The sequence below is a fragment of the Sturnus vulgaris genome, chromosome 3, assembly GCF_052056855.1.
Source record: "Sturnus vulgaris isolate bStuVul1 chromosome 3, bStuVul1.hap1, whole genome shotgun sequence".
Taxonomy (NCBI): Eukaryota; Metazoa; Chordata; class Aves; order Passeriformes; family Sturnidae; genus Sturnus; species Sturnus vulgaris.
This window is the reverse complement of record NC_142245.1, coordinates 46,290,895-46,311,936: the sequence shown is the minus strand read 5'-3', so window position 1 is coordinate 46,311,936 and position 21,042 is coordinate 46,290,895. Positions and strand designations below refer to the sequence as shown.

At 38.6% G+C, this 21,042-nt stretch overlaps 1 protein-coding gene across 2 annotated transcripts; it reads right to left on the bottom strand.

The window, feature by feature from the left end:
• Positions 1 to 1,254: 1,254 nt before the first annotated feature.
• Positions 1,255 to 18,019, bottom strand: EDARADD (EDAR associated via death domain). 2 transcript variants are annotated; one of them, XM_014874686.2, is made up of 6 exons: positions 17,926 to 18,019; positions 13,660 to 13,718; positions 12,394 to 12,433; positions 9,402 to 9,490; positions 6,582 to 6,627; positions 1,255 to 4,131 (listed from the first exon to the last, which is right to left on the bottom strand). In XM_014874686.2, exons 1-6 carry the CDS (start codon positions 17,954 to 17,956, stop codon positions 3,755 to 3,757), a joined length of 642 nt encoding a protein of 213 aa, XP_014730172.1. In that variant the 5' UTR covers positions 17,957 to 18,019; the 3' UTR covers positions 1,255 to 3,754. The 2 variants fall into 2 exon arrangements, with proteins under 2 accessions (XP_014730172.1, XP_088017658.1); XM_088161532.1 differs by having other exon boundaries at positions 13,660 to 13,721; positions 17,926 to 17,996.
• Positions 18,020 to 21,042: the final 3,023 nt, after the last annotated feature.

Below are 21,042 nucleotides of genomic sequence, written 5' to 3'. Positions count from 1 at the left end.
CAAAACAGGCAACAAGCTCATTTAATGGTGCTCTGCCCTTCTGTCCCAAACGGAGTCAAAATTTAAAATGGACAAGATATATAGAAAGTAGTTATGAATAATTAATTGTTTTGCCTTCATGGACAGAAAACAATCTGCTGCAAAAATTACAAAGTAGGCTGCTCTTTAAGTTATTATAAATGCACCTTCTTTGACCTTGTTTAAACAATTCTGCTGTCTGACAAATAATTTCCAGCTATGTCTGGCTACAAGAGTCAAGAGTGCTACCCTATCTTAAAGAACCATAAGGCACAATTTACATTTCTTTCCTCTTGTTGACAGCTTGACTTGGAACTGTGGGAGGCCTTTTGAGATAGTGAAAAATATGCAGTCTCTTGCCCAAAGCACTACCCAGGTCAAACTGCAGCTCTCCATTTTTCAGTACTGATTCAGGAAGAACCTTTGGTTTGCAGTTTCTGTACAAGTTATTTCAAAGCAAGCAGCTGGGACCATGCTGACTACACCTATCCTTTATGGTAGGTTCCAAAGGACAGTCCCAAACCCATCCTCTCCATGGATCCAAGGGAAGTGCATGCAGAGAGTAAGGCAACTGGACCCTGCCACCATTTTGCTGAGGATACCCCATACTTGTCCACAGAGGAAAACTATGTTCTCCTGGAGCACAGCACTGTAACTTTGTCATTGAAGAAGAGTCATTAAGCTCATTATATCTTAGATAAGCTTGCAGGAATGAAATAATACAGTGGTTTGATCAGCTTCACAGAAGCTAAAATGGGTGGCAAAAGCCACTGATCATCCTGCAGGCACAGAGACAGCAGGCAAAAAACTGGAAATCCCTGAAGGGAGAGCAGGTCTTATACAGGAATAGGAGAAGGATATAATGGAACAAAACTGATACTCTAGTAGAGCCTTTTTAGTGTCTAGTATCAGATTGGTTATTAATTCAGGAAAAGTTCACCCCATACAGGTTTCATACCTCTCTTAGTCAGTAACTCAGCTGCAAGTTTCTAGATAAATATTTTTCTTCATCATCTTATCAAAATTAACTCATTTTTCACGTGGAAAAGACTAAAAAATGCATCTTCCTTTCTTCAACAGCAGTATGTGTTGCAAATAGAAGTGCTTTAAGGAACCATTAATTTAATGTATAAGCTATTTTTACACAGAAAAATTAATGGATAGTTCAGCAATTCCAGGGTGACTGGTGAGAAGAAAAACAGCTGTTTTCCTAGCTGTAATAAAAACCAAATACAATAAAGTCAAATATTGACAACTATATTTCTTCTAAAAATAGTACACATTATAACAGAAGACATAAGAATAAATGGAACACTCAGAACCAATATCTTGCAAACAGATATAAAACTCAAAAAAAGAATGTGTACATCTCCATTTATGCCATAAAAGGACGGAAAAAAATATTTCAAGTATAGTAATGAGTAATCCAGTGTATGGTGAAGTTTAAGGCTAACATTTTCAACCTTCAGAGCTGAATTTTTGCAGAATCCACCTATGAACTCTCAGAAGTAGCTTTATTTCCATTTAACGTGAACTCTTGCATCTGACATTAACTTTTGGAGAGCATCAAGGGACCAAATTCATCTTCACAAAACAACAGCTTCTTCAAAATTTTACAAGTTGTACTCAGAAATCAGGAAAAGGGGTAGATTTCAGATGAACATGTTGATTCAGGAATGTTACTGTGTCATTTCATATTCCCATTCTGATTCTTAGGTGAGGATTCCAGCTCCTACCTGATCTGGATCTACCAAAGCACAGCATATTTTAATACCACACAGATATACTGTGGTACATTATGGGAGGGAAAAGCTGTGTGCATACATGCCAGCAGTCACCACTCTGAAGAACAATTTAACACACGGACATATGATCCTAAGTCATGTATGCACTCAGCCCAAGGTATGGGAATTACGTTGGACAAGCTGCATTAAGAGCTATTTGCAGACCGGCAGTGGATACCTCTATAGCAACTGAAAGCAGCAGCAATAGTCCCCAAAGCTGAATCTAGAGCATCTAACTCAAGATAGAAGAATATTTGCAAAAGTTAGAAGCTGACAGACCTCTGTTGGGAAACCCCCACTCTTAAGAGAACTGCAGCCCCAACTAGACAGAGCAGTAAAATTTCCTCCTTAGAATATAGCTAGAAAACTAGAGTTCTAAAGAGTAGCAGCCTTTTTTGAGGAATGGTTAAAAAAATTCATTACAAATTCCAGTCTTTTCTAAGAAAATTAAAAATTCAAACCTCAAATTTAGGTAAATTCCTTTACTCTGGAACAAGACTTTCAGCTTCTTGAAGTCACTAAAATAAAGTCAATTTTATGTTAGCCCAGAACAAGTATCTGACATTGAAAATGTTAGTCCTAATTCTAACTCCTCTGTAACCATATCACTTAGTATCTACAGTAAAGTATTACTAGAGGTTCCTTTTCAATCTCCTACAGTAAGAAACTCAGCATACAGCATTAGACTTCCCTCAGCTTTGCTACTAATTGTTATTATTTCTACTTGAGAAAAGTAAACAGTGTATCAACCTGCACCCCATTCTAGTTTTGCCCCACATCTTGACCAGTGCTTTGGTATATACACCTATGTACATACTACATTGTCTGAGCTGTCAGAAGAATGGTAGGAAAAAGGCCAATTCTGAAACATTTAAAATGTAAACAGTGTTATTCAGACTATCGAAAGCCTTTAAAAACCATCAGTCTAAACCACTGTAAGTACTTTAATAACCATCCACCTAGGCTATAGGTGAATTCAGCTGTTCATTAGAGTGGCTTTAATCAATATATAGTGCTAGTTTCACACAAGACTGCAACTGCCTTGGTGTGGGACAGAAAGGCCAACCCACAGGACCATAAAGAAAACCACAGCCTGTGACAAGGGAAGTTACAGTCAATACTAACAATACCTTGTGGTGCCATCATCTTACACTGCAAAGTAAGAGGGATTTGATACATGCACTCAGAGTGTACACTGTCTTTAAACTTTTGGAAAGCAATTTTAAGCATAGAGCCTTTTAATTGGTTCTTTTGGCCCCTAAAGGTTATGGGTTGAAAAATCTCTCTGAATTGCATGATTTCTTCTTAGAGTAAATATATGACCTATGATGTAGTAGCATGTGAGTAATTATTTTGTTTAACATCTGCTATTGTTTAATGTCTGCTCTTGTTCGTAAAAGAGACTTAATTTGCTCAAATATGATGTTGAATATCCAAATTGCTGCCTGTAACACTTAGGTGTTCCTGTGCCAAAAACGGTATCACAAAACTTATAAAACAACTAAAAAGGAAGAAAAATATTCCACCTCATCTTGTACTAGGCAGAACATACAAAATTGTGGAAGGGCTACCAGTAAGGCCAAGAGGCTTGCCTTCTAACTGTGACTTTCCCCATTGCAACAGCATACAACTGATATGGCTTACAGCTGCTGCAGTAGAACAAGTGGTCTAGCCTTTTCAATCCTTTTCTGTTTAGGAAGGCTGTGAACAAAGCAGCAAAGAAATGGAAGGTATTTGCAGACTCAAGAACACAACCTGGATTATTCCATCCACTTTTGGAAGGTTATCTTTGCAACCCTGAGGGCATAAAGCTTACATTTGTGTATATAGTAGATGAAGCTTACACAGTATACAAACCCTCAGTACAGGCTTTCTCTCTCTTGCAAGGGAAACTTCCAATGTATTAGTGGTAGCTAGAATTTAACATACACAGATTAACAACTTTCTTTAACCTAGAAGTCATTCTGGTAAGTTCTGGTCCCTCTCTTGGGCCATTCCTCCTCCACCCATTTCAGCAGCACTTTCACAACATCAATTCTCTTATAAAATTTACAGAGATCAATCAGCTGCTCCACAGTCCGGTCACTATTCCGTAGCAAGAATTCCAAGGTGGGACTTTGGGGCTTTTGTTCAAGGAAGCACAATTCATCATAAGTCATCCCCCACTTGCTTGCTAAATTTCTCCAGTTTTTCACTGTTGGATGGCAGGGATCCAGCTTTAGCCTCACTGTGTACAACAAGTCCTCATCATTGAGCATGTCACTGATGGTTGGTGCACGGAATAAGCACAAGGAGCAGGTGACATTTTCCTTGCACGTTTTCTTGAGATCTGCAGTGAAAACCATTACATGGAAAGAAATTAGGATCTATTTCTGTGGTATCACCAGGAACAAAAAGTTAAAAGCATAAAGGGTTGAGGAGTATTATGTTGCTTTGAATTGCTTCTGAAAAAGTTCCAATAGTGATATGCAATGCCTCTCCTCATGAAGAATTCATGAAATTAACTTTCTAAAACTTCTTTCTTCACTACATTCTAATCAAAAGTGGCTTTGTTCAAAAAGACAGTAATTTTGAAAGTAACTTATTTATACTTTTACAGAAAAGACATAGGATTCAATGCAGAGCTCGAAGTCCTCTTTTTTGGTTTTGGAACAATGTCACTTCCTTGAATCTGCCATGATGCCCACTTACATCACCAACAGGATTATGTGTGCATTCCATGCATCTTGTGTACCTGTGTTGTAGAATGAAGGAAAAGGTTTTGCATTTCTGAGCTGCTGCCTTTGTAACAACATGAAATATATGCACCAGGAGAATCTTTGCTGACAGATCCAAACACAACTAATATCTAGTACTTTTACACAGTGAAAAAGTAGATATGTTCCTTTGCTTTGTAAGGGCTCTTGCAATAAAAACTGTCCCTATTTTACCAACAAAGACTATTTTAAATGTACATCATGGAAAGGAATAAAGTGCATACTTCTCCATGTGTGAGAAAAACAAAAATACCAAGCTGCTGGAAAGAGGTGGTGATATGTTCTAAAATCTGCATCAAATACTGAAAACGGCCATTTGGAAATCTCCTACACATCATAGTCAGTATCTCCCCCAAAACTGGGAACAATGTGGTGCTATCAGACTATATTATATATTAATACCCCTTAAGCCATGTAGAAACCAGTTCAAGTCATTCCTCTAGTCAAACTCTAATACCAAGTCCTTTAACACTGCAATGGTGCAGGACATGGTCTGACCATTTTGGCTGCAGGTATGTCCTTAACTCTCCCTGCTCCTTTTTGAAAGCAGGGAGAATCTAGTATCTCCAAATAGATAATGGACACAGCCTAGAAGCTTTTCTTAAAGTTTCTGTTCTCCACCCTCATTGTACAGCTTGAAATAGGGAAGTAGCTAGTCCTACTTCTGATGAAACTCTTTGAAAAAGGAGCGAATATTAATCAAAAGATCAATTAAAAACAACAGAAAACAGTGACATACAATTTACAAATGCTGTATCAGAGGCCTGAACTGTATCTCTGGCAAAGGACAAATCTGGTAGTTAGTGCCACCTACTCATGAGGACAACAGCATCTGTTAAGGCTGTTTGTTTGTGGGATTTTGTGCCTCTTCTTTTAACACCAATTATTTATTTTCAGTAATTATTGTCAAATTGTGTGAAAACTCCAGAATAAAATGTCTGCATGCATGTTGTACTTTATTTTTAAAGAAAGAACAAGCTATTGTTAGTTTTGTAACATTGCTCATCAGATTGCTTTTTTAGCAGGCCAAGGACAACTTCTGAAGTTTTCAACAAGTTAGGACGTGCAGCAACAACACTGCTGCAGACACATAGCTTCATACAAATGCTTAGATTCCCTGTTAAAGGGAAACATTTCTGGTGATATCTTAGCTCACAGGTATTCCACAGGCCTTGCAGCTGTTCTCCACAGGAATATGTATGTTAACTCTTCTGTTCTTCTTGTGCACCCTAAACTCTTGCTAAAGTGAGACTAAACTTTCTTGCTTCATTAATACCAACCTTTACTTATACAAACAAGGCAAAATGAATATAATCCAATCAAATTTCTGGCTGAGCTTAGAGGGCAGGAGAGCACCCTATCTGAATTTCATCTTACTTACTCTGGCAGGGTTGCCAGGGTAAGTTTTGTCCTCCAATAGAAACAGGGAAGAAGGGGTAAAGAAAACACCTCTGTAAAAGGGCACAGATATAAGTAAACAAAACTTACCCAACCTGCTTCTTGTGCTATACCATCTGGAAGACTATCAAAAGCATCATAAAGAATCCTTAGAAAAGGTGCCCCTTTGTTAGACACTGACAAGCACTACCCAGCTAATTGCATGATCCTAATGCTACCTGATAGGACAAACTTCTTTACTAACAGGAAACTCAGTTTCTTACAGTTAGACTAAGAGAACTGTATATCATACTCACACACCCGTCCCCAGCAGAACTCACACAACGACGGGATAAGCACTCAGAGCCTACTGCCAGCTTCTGCTCTCTCCTGACAGCTATTTACACATCACTTCCAAAGGCAGGGGTACTAAACTTATTTGGAAAGCCCAACTTGCATAATTTGTATGGTCTGCATCACTGATCACCATCTTCTTAGAACAAAGGGGAAGCTGTAAATGAAATGAGCTCCATAAGCACTAATTTTCTAGGCAGCTCTTTGTTATGACAAATAGCGGTTTTTAAAAAAGCACTTTCAGATAAAACCTAGGAATAAAATATGGAGAACAATAAAGCTGACATATTACCTGAAAGTGATTTTTCGGTATGGTTTTGTGTGTCTTTGTCTTCTGGCTACAAAGCAGAAAACAAACAGAAAGTCAAAATAAAACAATGTAATTGAACACCAGAATAAGTACTTGACTAATTTACAACTGGCAGGAGATTACTTAAAAGAATCCCAAGCCACTTGTAAATTCAAACAGGGAATATACATATAGTTTTGAGGAATTGCTAACAATCTGCATGCTTTTCAGGCAGCATTTCCATGCTTTGGCTCATAAAACTACCTTGTTGGTTCTATGCACTGAGCAGCAGCATTTTTATTAATGATATGCCATAGCATTGCATCTTTTTACTAACTCTCTTAAACATCCAAAAGTTATTTAACAATTCATATGGTTTGATTTAAAAAGATTTTCTAAATATTGTGCAATGTAAAAGCCAGGAATTTTGCCTGTAACAAGCAGCAGTAAGGGACTGTTTTGTTGATCTAGGCAAAGTGGAGAATTTTTTTTTACAAACTTCTTTACGTACATAGGAAGCTTTTATGGACAACAGGTGGATGCGAACATTTTTGTGGCTCATATCTAACCCTCCTCCTATTTGAAGATAACATTCCCTCAATGGTGTTTCGTCTGCTCATTAAACATAATGAGATTACTTACACACGTAACATTTAAATTCTACTACTTAGCAACCTCTAAAAACTGGAAGGACAGCCCCTTGATTGTAGAACTGTGGGGAAACTGCAGCTGCCCTTACTTTAACTATGCAGGTGTGGAGCCAGGTGAAATAGCTTTCTTCTGCTGAGGTTTTAAAGATGAAAGTGGAAGGGGATTTTCCCCTTAGAGAGCTGCAATGAAGTATTGTTGATCTTTTTGTACTGTGTCATTCTTCCAAAACTGTAACAGCAGGCTCCTTAATTTTGCAGGTTGTGCATACAAACAAAAGTCAATATATAGGTAACAGTTTACTGTAATAAGATACTCTAGTCCTACCTGCTACACATTCTTTACTAAGAAATCCACTAGAAATAGAATACATGTAGTTTCAGTTGCTGTGGTGAACTTGCATACATTCACAATCTAATTATAAAGAAGGTGAAATCTCTCAAAATATTTACAGACTTGGTTAAGAAAGGAAAAATTTGCATTCTTTTTTCAGTATTTATTTATTCTCTGAAAACTACAAGACCACACATGCAACATCAAAATGTCAGCTCTCTGCTCAAGAGAGATCTAACACTGCCCATGCCAATTGCAATTGAATAAGCCCTGCCATTATCTTCTAGTGGTTTACTTTTCTACCACGACAGTTTTATCTGGACAGGACTTTTTAAACACAAACTCAGCCTTCATGGCAACATGTGAGCACCTAAAGCTAGAAAAAATTAAATCTGAAGTTCCTGATTACAGTAATTATCTCCACTCCCACAAATTCCTTAAAAAGGCAGAACGTTACTACTGAGCCTCAAGGAGCAAGTGTAACTCCTTGGGGAGAAGGAGGAACTTCACTTCCCAGGACAGCTCAGCCTCACCAGAGATAACAAATAAGCAAATAAAAAAAACCTAAATAATAAAAAAAAAAAAATAAAATAAAGAAGCAGATACTGTACACTTAACTGTTGTCCGGACCTTCATTTCCCAGACTTTATCAATAAAGTTCAAACCCTATTGTGAAAGTCAATGCCCAAGTACCCTTATGTCATTATACATGTCTTATGAGGTATAAAAAAAATAAGAGTGGGTAGTACTGCAAAAAGTACAAAGAAAAGCAGCAATACTTACCTGTGCCATACATCTGTTTTCAAAATTCATATTTTTACTGATCAGTCATTATCCAGTTTATCAAGTCAGATGCACTCAGGTTTATTCAAAATCATTTTCTTGTAATGTAATTGCAATGAGACAATGTAGTTTTACTGCCAGGGAAATGAAGGCATTAAGCAAGAATATTTTTTGCCCACAATGAAGATCCAATCATCCTCTACAGGTCTAATCAAAGCCATAAACTTATGTACAGTCTGAAGGCAAGCAGAGCGTTTTCCAGCTCTGTGGAACCACCCTAAGACACTGAATTATCTTTATAGTGAATCTAAGCTACCAGTAAATGCTCTCTTCTTGATGATGGGAAGGAACAGTTAGCTCCATCATCTGTGAAATGCATACCAAACCCGTGTTTGTTTCTGATGGAATTCAGCTGGGACTCTGGCATTAGGAACTCCTTTTAATTCTTCATCTTGCTGGAAAATGCTCATTCATTTCTTTTCTCCAAGTCTTCTGCTCAACCCAAAGAGAATGAATTTGAAATTCAGCAAATAACATTCACTTGAAAGATGATAACCATGAAGAATGGGAGTCACTCAGCACTGCCCTTCCTATGGCAATGTAAGGTTTCACAAAAACTGGACAGTGTTTCAACTATGGGAAGAACAGTATCCCAAAATCAAAGCAAAACAGTCTAATGCCTCCCTAAGGGCAAAATCTAGGATTCCTTACTTCTTCACTTCTCTGCCTGGCTTTATTTTCACCAGGAAATATTTTCACCAGAGGGACAGCATGCATGACAAAGCTTTAACTCTTTGGTGGCTCTTCTTCAGCACATCTATACATTGATCAAAACCTAGTTAAACTAAAAGGTACATGTTAATGATAAAATAATCTCTTTTTTTTTGCTCTTCTTCACAAAAGTTCCCTTAATTGAACTCTTGAAAAGAAAGCAAATTTCTGGTATGTTTTAATGAATAATTTTGTGCTCTCCAGATATAGTTTGAAAATATACTTATTTGTTAACATACTTAATTAACAGCAGTAACTTAATTCACATTCAAGTATCATTTTTCTTACCTGTTGGATTAGGCCCGAATCTGATGTAAGGGTCTTGATGTTCACAGATGCAATTTCCAAAGTAACTTGGTCTGTTAGGTATTCCTCATCTAAGGCAAAGAGTGTGAAACACTGGTCTTTCACTCACACACAAATTTAAATTATACGACTACAAACATAAATTATAATACAGATGTCTAATATACAAAATTTTACTCCATATCATGATCAAACACTGGGAATTGCTAGATTAAAAGCCCAAAATGTTAAATCAGCAGTCTGTAACAACCATGCAGAGCATGACTATGAGAAGAAATATAATCCTTGCAGAGATTAGAGTAGCAGCCGTTTTCTACACAAATATCACACTATTTTTAAAGCAAGAATCATGTTGTTCTTTCAGAAAGCTGACTACAGAATATTAACTGAGCCAATACAACCAAGTAGATTGAAGATGTCACAAGTCACTCTAATTTTTGTTTTGCTTTTCTTATCACACTTAAAATGACAGTTAAAATAAGTACTGCGTAAATATTTATCTTTTATTCTGCCCCTTTGTGAACTGGACTCATCCTACTGATTTCTACTACACAGGAATTTGCTGAAGCACTGAAATAATCAATTTCAAAGTGTGTTTATCAACAACCCTGGGAGTCCACTGAAAAGCACAGCATTCCCTAGTACAGCACAAACTCTATTAACCTTTCAAGCAACACTTCAGCCCTCAAAATGGGATACAAAGGATGCACAAACCCTTTGTGAACCTTGTGCAAATGGACAAATTTCACTCTGCATGATTAGTAAGGTTCTCCTCATCAAACTATTTGCATAATTCCCCTGAGTCAGGTGCTGACCAACCATTAACACAAGCTTAGAAAGGGTTATATTCTACATGTTTTTACACATAATAATGCTCCATGGAGGTGACCACATTTGTAGCACTGGTATGTTTCCCTTTGTTGTTTGTTTAGTGACAAGATCTCATTGAAAAACCTCTATTATCTTTATGAATCATTACATAACAGAAAGAAGCAGTATTTTCTTAACTCACTCAAGAAATTGATCTGAATCAAAGAATTAATCCTTAGATTTGCAGGAAAAAGAAAACTAAAATTCATTACTCCCCTCTTTTTCTGGTTTTATAAGACTGTTGAAAGATATTTCATCCCCTGTAATGTCAATATTTAGTAGAGGATCATCATTATTCTTTATAACTCTAGGTCCAGAGACAACAATGAAAAAACAAAAAAACCCCCAAAGTCTGTCTGAAAATGCAGAGCATGGGCATCAAAACTGTGAAAATAATATGTGTGATTTGTTCTATATTTGAGTGGAAATAAAATTACTACCAAATCCTGATAAACACTACTACACGACCTCTGCTATATAAAAAGTTCCCTCAACTGCATTTTATTTCATAATCAGTAAAGGGTGCCAAGAACTTTAATAAGTTATGGCTCCAAAATAGCCAATTAATTAACTGACTAATAAAAGCAATACTGTCCAAATATGAAATCTGAAACAAACATAATTGTGTGATATAATGAATCAGATCACATCTGCTACAATTTTTAGCTGTCAGACTCATACTTCTAGTTTCTATTTTTAATAGAAATAACTAAGAAAAGCTATTCTCAAAGAAAGAATTAAATTTATAGAAATTAACAGAATACTAAGAGGTATTTGTATCACATTCAATTTCAAAGGGGAAATGTCAAGCTATATTAGTAATTACATCTTTTTACACTTAGTAAGTGGAAGCAAAAATGAAAATTAAATATAAACCAAGTGCACTTCCTTTTTATGGGAAGTACTGGCCTTTCTACTTATGTGTTATCTTTCCTTTCTAAATTAGGTGCATTTAGAATATGCAATTTTGGATTTCAAACAACCCTGAAAATTTTGAAATTTAGGAATTTATCTAATTAATTTTGAGGATGATCTAATGTCACAGGTGAAATAAAAAACAGGACGTGGAAAAGAATATTCCAGTGTAATTGCTTTGGTGCTCATAAACAATTCTGAAGGACCAAAGGACCAAACCACCTGCCTGCAAATAAACATAAACTAGTTTATGACTTCAAATAGTCTTCGTCCCACATGATCCTTCCCTGCTGAGCAGCACTTCTGAAGAGTACTCATTTGCTCTATCTCTCTCAAGCCCCTGAATAATCTCCAACTTCTCCTTAACCCCAGTGGGATACAGCTCCCACTCCTTCTCAGAAATTTCTATTGTGACAAGCCTGGTTTCCTGTGTCAGTCCCACTGCAGATCTGCTGTGCAACACAGGATGGAGAACACACTACCCGAGAGTGCTCCTCAACCAAGCCCCTGCCAGTGCATTCCCTGGACAAAAGTTGATGGCGGACCTGGGATGACAACAAAACCCCACCCCACACATCAAGGAATATACAAGGAGGATATTCACACTGTGTAAGCCATGTATTTTTCTTCAGAACCTGCACTCCCTCACTACATTTTCAGCAAGGAGAGGCAGGAACTTGTGCAGAGTGGACCTAGCAGTAGGTTCCCCAGCAGATGGTATTAACACCTGCTGAAGGTGAAAGATGGCACGAGGAGTTGACTGGTTATAAGGCTGGGAATGCAGTCAGAGGCAAAAGACCTGAAAGGCATTTCTTGATCGTATTTCTAACATGAAGGCACTGGTAGTCCCTTCAAAGCCACCACCTAACATCATGATGTCTCTACCACCTGTTGTCTGAACCCTGTCTTTCAATAGCACCACTGTATTTTCCTTTCAAATGGAGAACCTGGGTCTTCTGATGATAGTTTAAGAGTAACTTTCAGATCAAAACTAAACTTGGGAAGGAGATTTCAAAAATTAGATATACACACCAAACTGACCTTAAAAATAAAGAGGGCATTGCATTTAAAACATCAATATCTAGCAAAAAGTATGAGTATTTCAATCTGTTGGGTAACACCACTGGTTTTATTGCAGATGGCAGTACAGATCAATGATATCTAAGTAGACAGAATTCACAACACTTACCTTTAGGTACTCCTGTGTCTTGGACAGGATATTTTTCAGTCTGTCACAAAAAGGCAAGAAACACAGATGTTTGCTATTTTGAGTGCAATTGTGCTGGGGAAAGAGTGTTTATATACTCTTTCTTTATGTACTTTCCAATTATAGTTGTATATCTCAAGTTGCCACTAGTTGATCTGTTCACCATCAGATACAGCAACACTCCTGTGGGAACTGAGATGTTACTAACCCTAGTGATTAGCACATAAAGAAGTAATAGAGATTTCTGCTTTGCTACAGTATTTTTAAAGCTATTTTTAGTGAAAAATGAAAGAAAAAGTTTAGGAAAGAAATTTTGTACTGAAGTAGCAAGATAATCCTGAAAAGGTAATGCATGCCAGGAGGAACAGACATGACTGCAAATTCTCATTTCGGAGATTAAGCTTTCAATAAAATGTTACCGCATTGAAAGAAAAATAAATATTTTCCCTTTCTGTTCTAAACTTACATAGCTGATTAAGATGCAATAGGAAACTATTATTAAGAAAACTCCTTAAACTGAGTTTAAGGAGAAAGCTACTGATTCCAGGCATGACATAACTTATCATTACATCTGAAATTTACCTCCTTCCCTATTGCCCTCGCCTTTACGTGAAAGTAGGTGTGGCCTTTACAGAAATCACATTTCAAAAATTTTTCACAGAATTTCGTATTACTTCTCCTCCCACCTCGGCAGGAGCCTGGGATGTTTGCGATCCCGACACAAGCGGTGCTCGTGTGCCAGCGAGCCCCAGACGGCGCGGCTTGGTCCCTCCCAAGGCTCAGCCGGGCCCGCCCAAGGCACCGCCGCTCTTGGATGCTACCTTTCCATGACTTCAAATCAGCTACAGGAAGTAATAATAGCTTAGTACTGTTGAAATTTTAAGCCCTAGGTGGGTTTTTTAATCCGACCAAACTGTGTAGAGAGAAGAGTCAGCACAAATTTTTCTCAGTTGGGGCTTTTTTAAATTAAAGAGATGGCACTGCCACAGCTTTTGGAGGTTATCCCATGGACAGCTCCGCTGATAATACCATCTAGTTCAGCTGATGCACCTGTTAGTATTTTTGTTTATACTTTGACTGCACAGGTTAGTAAACTAAAGTTTGCTTGTGCAGTCATACAGATAAGCAAAATCTTGTGTATAAACTCAGAGTCTGAGTTAGCATCCTTGTATGTTTTTTCTCACCGTGGCATTACATAACCATAGAGAACTATAATGATTTCAACTGCACTAGACCAGAAGCACATACCATTGTTAAGGAAAGAGTGCTTGGATCTGTATCCTCCACTGGCTCTTTTGCTGCATGATCTGCTGGAAAAAAGAAAACATTATCGCTGCATAATCATCAAAGTATTTCTGACAATTCATATTTTGTTTCCTTGTCTGACCAAGATAAAACATAAGTATGCAACCATTATATGCATTAGCTCATATTTCCATAAGAAAACATGACAAACTGGAAAACGTCAGAACTACTAGCATAGAGATGAGAAACTACATGTAATAAGGACACCCAACTCTAACCTAACAAAATATAGCCTTCAATGAAAATCCTAAACTATCTTTAGTGAAAAAAAATCATAAAACATGTCAGCAATAAATAATAAAATTCACAAAATTTTCAAAAAGCTAAGTTCTGTTCTCCTATTGACAGCATTCCATTTTTTCCTCAAAGAAATAATTCAAAGAGGAAATGAACATACCCACTACAACAAAAATTAATACTATAACAAACACCAGATTAGAATAGAAAATTGAAAATACTAATTTTAAAAATATTGGAGCAAAAATTAATTATTTGTATATAATAGAACAGTAAAATTCAACTATATTAATATCGAGAGGATCAAAATATGAATCTTCAAAATACCTGCATATGAATCATGAAATGTTAACCCCTCTGCATCAATGGCTAAATTGACAAATACTAGTGGGATACTGATGACAAGTGCACAGAGAATCCAAAATGAATCTCATACAGAAGCTGGGATTCACAAAACTCTTCCTGTAATTTAACATCATCCTGCCATATTTTTCAGCAATCTCTTCTTTTGATAAGTATAAATGTTTTCAAAATTTGAGAAGTATTTTAAATTATGTGGTAAGCTCTTCATTCTTGTCACTCTTAGTCTAAAAGTCACTTACTTAAGTACACATTAAGTTTTCAGCTTAAGACATGATTGTAATCAGTATTTGGTGATTATCTTCTCAGGAATATAAAACCCAGTAGATTTAGAACAGAGTCACAGAAATGAAATATAAAGCACACATTATAAACATTGAGTCCCAAAACAGAACAAAAGTTACACAGACACCATTCTACCCAGCTCAAATTTAGCATAGTTGCTTGTTTGGGGACCACTCCTACAAATCCACTCAATACAGCAGAACAAGCTGAAGCACTGACCAGTGCAAGACAGCACAATAAACTCAAAATAAAAACGGTGGCAGAAGTGGGACAGAGTTGTTCTCCCTCCTGCTTCTGTGAGGCTGCCCCACCAGCAGCAGTTCCTGGGTGTCCCTGAGATTCCAGGTAAAGCCAGAGCCCCCAGGAAATCCAAAGGCAATATCCAGGCAGGTGGCACATGATCAAAGGGGTAGATGACAAGGGCTGAGCATAGTCTTTGCATACTGAATGTTTAAAAAAGGCAGGGGCCTATGAAATTGCAGTTGAACATGCAGTTCACACTGCAAATTAGGAAGGATATGCAGAAGAGGAAAACAAACTAATTAACTAACTAAACCCCCCCATGTTCTTGTCACGTGTATTTCTGGTAACTACGAAATCCCTGCTCCAGAAACATGGTATTAACAAATGTTCTGGATAAAGCCTGCCCTGATACCAACAGTCAGCACAAACTCTCAAATGCAGAGAGGTTGAGGGTCACTGGAACATGGGAAAATACCTTAAGTTGGCATAAGACATTGCCTGAGGGTAAGACCAAAAATAGAGGCTCCTAGCGGGAGCTGCAGTGGAAAGCTGCAGAGAAAGTGGGCAAAGAGAAGCCCACCCAGTAAAGGAAAGCTGAAAAACAAGGAGCCATTGGAAGCCAAACAAAGGTTCTAGGGTAGAAGACCAGCCCAGGCATCCCTAATCTCACTGTTTTTCCACTCAAAGCTAGTGCCAAAGCATGGACCTGATTGTTGGTTTATTCTGGCAGCCTTTCAGCTACTCCTTACAGATTCTTAGATGAATTAAAAAAAAAAAAAAAACAAAAAAAACAACCAAACAAACAAGCAACCAAAACCCAAAAATAAAGCAACAACCAACCAAACAAAACAACCCTCAGCAGAACTTTCTTTATCCCATGTAAGAGGAGCCTTGAGGCAAGGTGAAGGCAGACCCCACACAATGTCCATGCCTTGGTGAACTTCACTGGCTACTGTAGCTATGGTGAGGGCTCTGTCCCCTATTCTCTGTTACATCTCCATGACACCACCAAGGTACATTTTTACCGGTACCTTACTTTCCACAATCCAGAGGGAAGCACTGAAAAAACTGCAGAAGCTCCAAGAATATAGGCATTTGAAACAAGGACTTGACAGACCCAAGGGCTTCTCTACAAGAAGTGATGGGGTACACTCCTGCTTTCTAGGTCTCACACGTAAACACAGTCATGGGAATCTACATCTTTCTTGCTTAGCATCCATCCTGAAAAGTATTTTAAAACTGTTTTTCATTTCCTATACCTCAATTGCTTCCCTTTACTTAATAGTTCTTTATGAAGAATAGTAATTTCCATTGTTTCGTTTAGGTTGCAGAGCACTACCAAGTCCCCAGTTTTTTTTATAAGTGGCATGTATATTTATGAATATTTGCACCTAAGATTAAAGATTCTGCATATTGGGCTGCAGATGATTCACCAGGGTCTTGCTGACCACTCATAGTAGGGAAATAACCCGAAAACCACAGACCTAGTATTGTGAATAAGGCAATTTGAATGTCTTTTCTCTCTTTCCCACATGCATCTGCCTCAACATTCCACAGCTCGTGTCACAGAGCTGGACGCAGGTGCACTAAGCAGTAGGGAGGAAAGTTCTGTGTTTATCTCACATGTACACCATCCACAGTTTTGCATGCTGAAAGGCCAACAGGAACTGAGGGTATCATCTGACTGACTGTCTGGCTTTATGGTTACTTTGACAGACAGCTTCATAACAACATTACCTGGGATCCCTCACAAAATCACTACCACCGTACTTGCTCTGACAGGATACAGACACTGGACCACATTTACTTCCCCACACTTCTGCAGGGAGCCACAAGTGACTTGACTCAGATGGACATAAATCAGCATGTGCACATGGACTCGGACAGACATAAATCAGGTTCAGTGGTTGCTCCTGAGGAGGTTCATTTCTGCCACGCAGCACCTGCACACTGCTCAGCAGCTGCCACAGCCCTGTCAGGGCCCACCCAGTATGACCAGTCTGCAAGAGCAGCAGATTTGTACCAATGCCCTCGTTTTCTCTCTGTTCAATACTGAACAGAGGATACGATGCTCTGCACCTACCAGTGCGAACCGTTTTTCTGCTTTTCACCCTTGCATTGGAAAGATTTCTGAACGCAAGTTTTAGAGACTTCAGCATTTTAACCTTTAGGCAGGAGGGGGTCACAAAGCACCAAGCAGCAGAGACAGTATTCCCCTCTGTTACAGCTTTTCTCTGCAACACAGTCTCGACACCACTAGTAGTGAGTGAAGCACCTAAGGTCGGCTGTAGTTACATAGTTCAACCATGCACCTAAGACCTTTTCCACACCAAGGCTGGGCATACGCATTAATAATTTAACTTAAACTAGTAATCACTCTAAAACTAATGCTGCTCATAGAGATGAACTCTTTGATTAAACCCAAATAAAAAATGTTGCTTTGACTAGAGGCACATTAATTTGAGATTTGAATAGGAGAAGACATGGCAAATTATACTAGAATATTCAGTACCCTGAAAAGCCCAAGTCCATCAGCACTTGTGCATTTTTGTTTATTGTTAACTACTCAAAACTTTGTCCCTGTTTGAGCAGATAGGTATGGAAAAATCTGTGACGCTAGCACACCACAGGTGAGGTGCTTAAAAGTCATTTGCACCATTCCCATACTGTGTAAATTAATGCGTGTGGACTTCGTAGACACCCGAGCTCTGGGCTTCTAAAAAACGCCTTTAAAAAAAGTATTTTGAACATGCTGCTAACTAGCGCAAACTAACTTTGACGCTAAATACTAGAGCAGGCTTGACAAGACAAGTTACACTAAATCACATCAGCAGAGCACATGATAAATTATTACCGTACTTAATTGGCGTGAGCGGAGGGGGAAGGGAGCAACTTAAAAACTCTTTCCAGCCCGGCCAGGGCTACGCTCCTCACCTGGCTCCCAGGAGCCGCGGCCCCGGATCTGCCCGGCCCGGGGTGAGCGCCGCGGGCCGCACCCCGCGCATCGCCTGCCCCGGACCCCCGAGAGCCCCTCGGGCACCCCCGCCCGCCTGCCTGCCCGGCTTCCCGCGGCGCCGACCTCACCTGGGGGCAGCGGGTCCTGCGGAGCGGCCATGGGGCGCGGCGGGTCCCGGGGCGAGGAACGCGACGTGCCCGGAACCACCGCCCCGCCGCGCCGCCCCCTTCCTGCACCGCCCCGCCGCAGGTAGGGCGCTCCCGGCAGCGACGGAGCCGGGCAGGTCGGTCCCACCCATGGCGGTCCCGGGCGCGACGCCCGCCGCGGTAGAAAGCGCGTCCGCCGGGAGCCCGCACTTCCCAGCGGGGAATACCGCGCTCCAGCGGACACGGCGGGTTAAATCTTCCGTGCGGGAGGTGTTACCCTGAGTGAAACGCTGTTTCGCCAAGACCACAGACGCTGGATGCTCATACCACTCGTATGCTAGTGAGCTACTTCAGCAATATGAAATCAGGTGCTCGCTCTCCTGTTCTTGCGGACATTTACGAGCGTCAATCACTGCCTTCCGACAGAGAAAGGCGGTCTCCATTAGGGCTTAAGGTGCGTCTGCAGGTGGCTCAACGTGTACGGACGGAGTTTACAAACCTTGCAAGTACTGCAGAGCAACGATCATAAATAAACTGCACTGGTTACTCACAGACACTTAAAATTCGTCCTCTTATGCTACAGGCACATTCGATACCATGACAAAGTCAAATCTTTGGATGTAATTGCTTTGAAACCCCACTGTCATCTCTGGCAAATTCTCTCATTTACGGTTTCGATGTAAAGTAATACAGGCTTCTTAAATGGGGTGCATTAAAACACTCTATAAATAAGAAATATTATGTATTGCTATTTAGTGTACAATACAAGCAAAAGAAGCTGGCACAACTGAATTTGCCATTTTAAAGATCACCTTTGTGAGCCACCTGGCTCATTTACTGAAGAGGTAAATTTACAGACAGATTCTCTTTTGTTACTGAGAGAGCTCCAATTCAACCAAGTGGCTTATGCTCGCATAACCAAAAGTAGCCTTTGGTCCATTAAGCATTAAAATTTTCCATGGTTATTTTTGATCCCTTGTGCATGTTACAAATAATATTTTTTTCTTTAAGTGATAAAGATAAAATTGCTCTTATTTCCACAATTTAAATCGATGATAGTAGCTGTCATCCTGTTGTCATGAACAAGCATATCTCACACTGCAGGCTGGAAAGGGGTGGGGGGAATGCACCACCACACCTCTTATTTGGTTTTTAGCTAACATCATTAATATTGATGTTTTTCAATTATTTTCTTACTGAATTTCACCCAAAATAAAATTCATCTTTTTTCGTCTGAGATAAATGGAGGCTCCACCATTGGGTTATACACACAAACATACATATATCTCTATATAGCTTAATCTCAAAGGTACATCTAACTTGATCACTAAGATTTCTGCAACTCATGATGTATAAAGAACAAATAATATTTTTAGGCCTATCATTGGAGTCCAACCGTTCAAGGGGTCAGTTGCCTCTCATTTCTTCCACATTCATATTAAAACTCATTCTCAAAGAATAAGGGCTTCCTTAAAAAAGGTAACACCAAATCTAATTAGAAATAAAACTGCTGATTTTGTGCGTCTCCCTAGATTTCCATAGCGGCACAAGGGTTTTGGTGATAGATAATTAGGCTGAGAGTAGAGGAAGTGTATTCTTACCTACACAGACCTGCACAAATGCTATACTAATAATTGGAGTCTCTTTTATAACTGTGAGGAATGATACAACCACACTAGAGCTAAGAATGTTCTAGAATCAAACCTGTCAAATTTATGCTTCAATCAAATGAATGCCATGTCTGGCCTGAGGACCTCCATGTATGTATTGCCTCTGTGTGGTGTTCAAAAACTATTGGATATTAACCCAAAAGTAGACGCAGTGACTGTAAAAACTTTGGGGAAATATATTTACAACCTACATTAAAATGTATCCATTGATTTCCTTCAAAATATCCCTAGTACATTATTGTTACACGGAAGGCTGTAAACAACAGAAGCCTACAAAACACTGGTGTTGGGGGCTAAGTCAGGTTTTACAATCAATATGGAATTTACTCTTCTCATAACTTACAACCTGAAATCTTCCTACGTGAGGATTAAAAAATTATTTCAGTAAACAGTAACAAAGTGTTTTTAGTAGAACACTTGTGCCAGCAGCCAAAACTGTTTAATGTTGTCCAAAATCATGTATTTTAAGAAGTATATATCTATAAATTGGATTGGCTTTTCAAGTGGAAGCAGGTTTTTTTAATTATTTACAGAGAGCTCTTTAAAATAATGAAATTTAATAATAGAAGTGAATAGTCTAGATAATATTGCTGCTTTAAAACTTAGGTTAGTAATCATAATTTAACAATTTTTCATAGTACTGAAGGAAGAGACTGCAATTACTTTCAAGTATCTCTAGTGTACTGATAACAGTACAGATTAATTTGGCTGTTGCATGCCTATTCTTGTATCATTCTTTAATGAGTGTTGTCGAAATCTCTCTTACTTTGCTAACTGACCAGTGCAGAAATTATTTTAGCAAAAACTAAATACAACCATATGATAAAAACTAAGTTCAGAAAAAGATAACTTTAGGCAATGGCATTCCATAGAATGCTGGATTAATTTTCTCATCAAATTTCTAAACCTAAGTACTATCTGTATCTTATCTTGTTGTAATCCTATAAGCTACTAAATTCAGCATAACTAATCATAATGGGAAGAGTTCAGAATTTTGTAAATTTCCACTCAAATGCAGAATTACTCATTTCAAATAGTTTTCATAAATCAAGTCTATGCAGATATCTTCTCACTCCTTCCCTCTTGGCCCCATCAAAAAACCCAGCCATATTTGATGAGGACAGAGGCTTTTCTCAAAGATCTACAAACTATCTGGTAATATACAGCTGGAGAATTTATTTCCCAAATAAATACCAATTAACACAATCTCAAGGGGCTTTCCACCTTCTAAGCACAAGACTGCAGATAAAAACATGGATAATACAGTCCTCTTTAGAAAAATATAACTTCTATATCCCCACAACTAAAAGAAAAACAAAACCACACACAAAAACCACACACACACACACAACTTCCCCGCCCCCCCCAAAAAAAAACCAAAACAAAAAATATTTTTTTTCAATTGATCCTCTATAGCTTTTCCACATGG

What these genes read in the sequence shown, in the direction of transcription:
- EDARADD (XM_088161532.1), bottom strand. Translation starts at nt 17,956, where the DNA reads ATGGCCGCTCCGCAGGACCCGCTGCCCCCAG. An exon ending in GCAGGACCCGCTGCCCCCAG is followed by an intron (nt 13,722 to 17,925) that starts GTGAGGTCGGCG and finishes TCTTTTTTCCAG; the next exon opens with CAGATCATGCAGCAAAAGAG. An exon ending in TACCGAAAAATCACTTTCAG is followed by an intron (nt 4,132 to 6,581) that starts GTAATATGTCAG and finishes TTTTCACTGCAG; the next exon opens with ATCTCAAGAAAACGTGCAAG.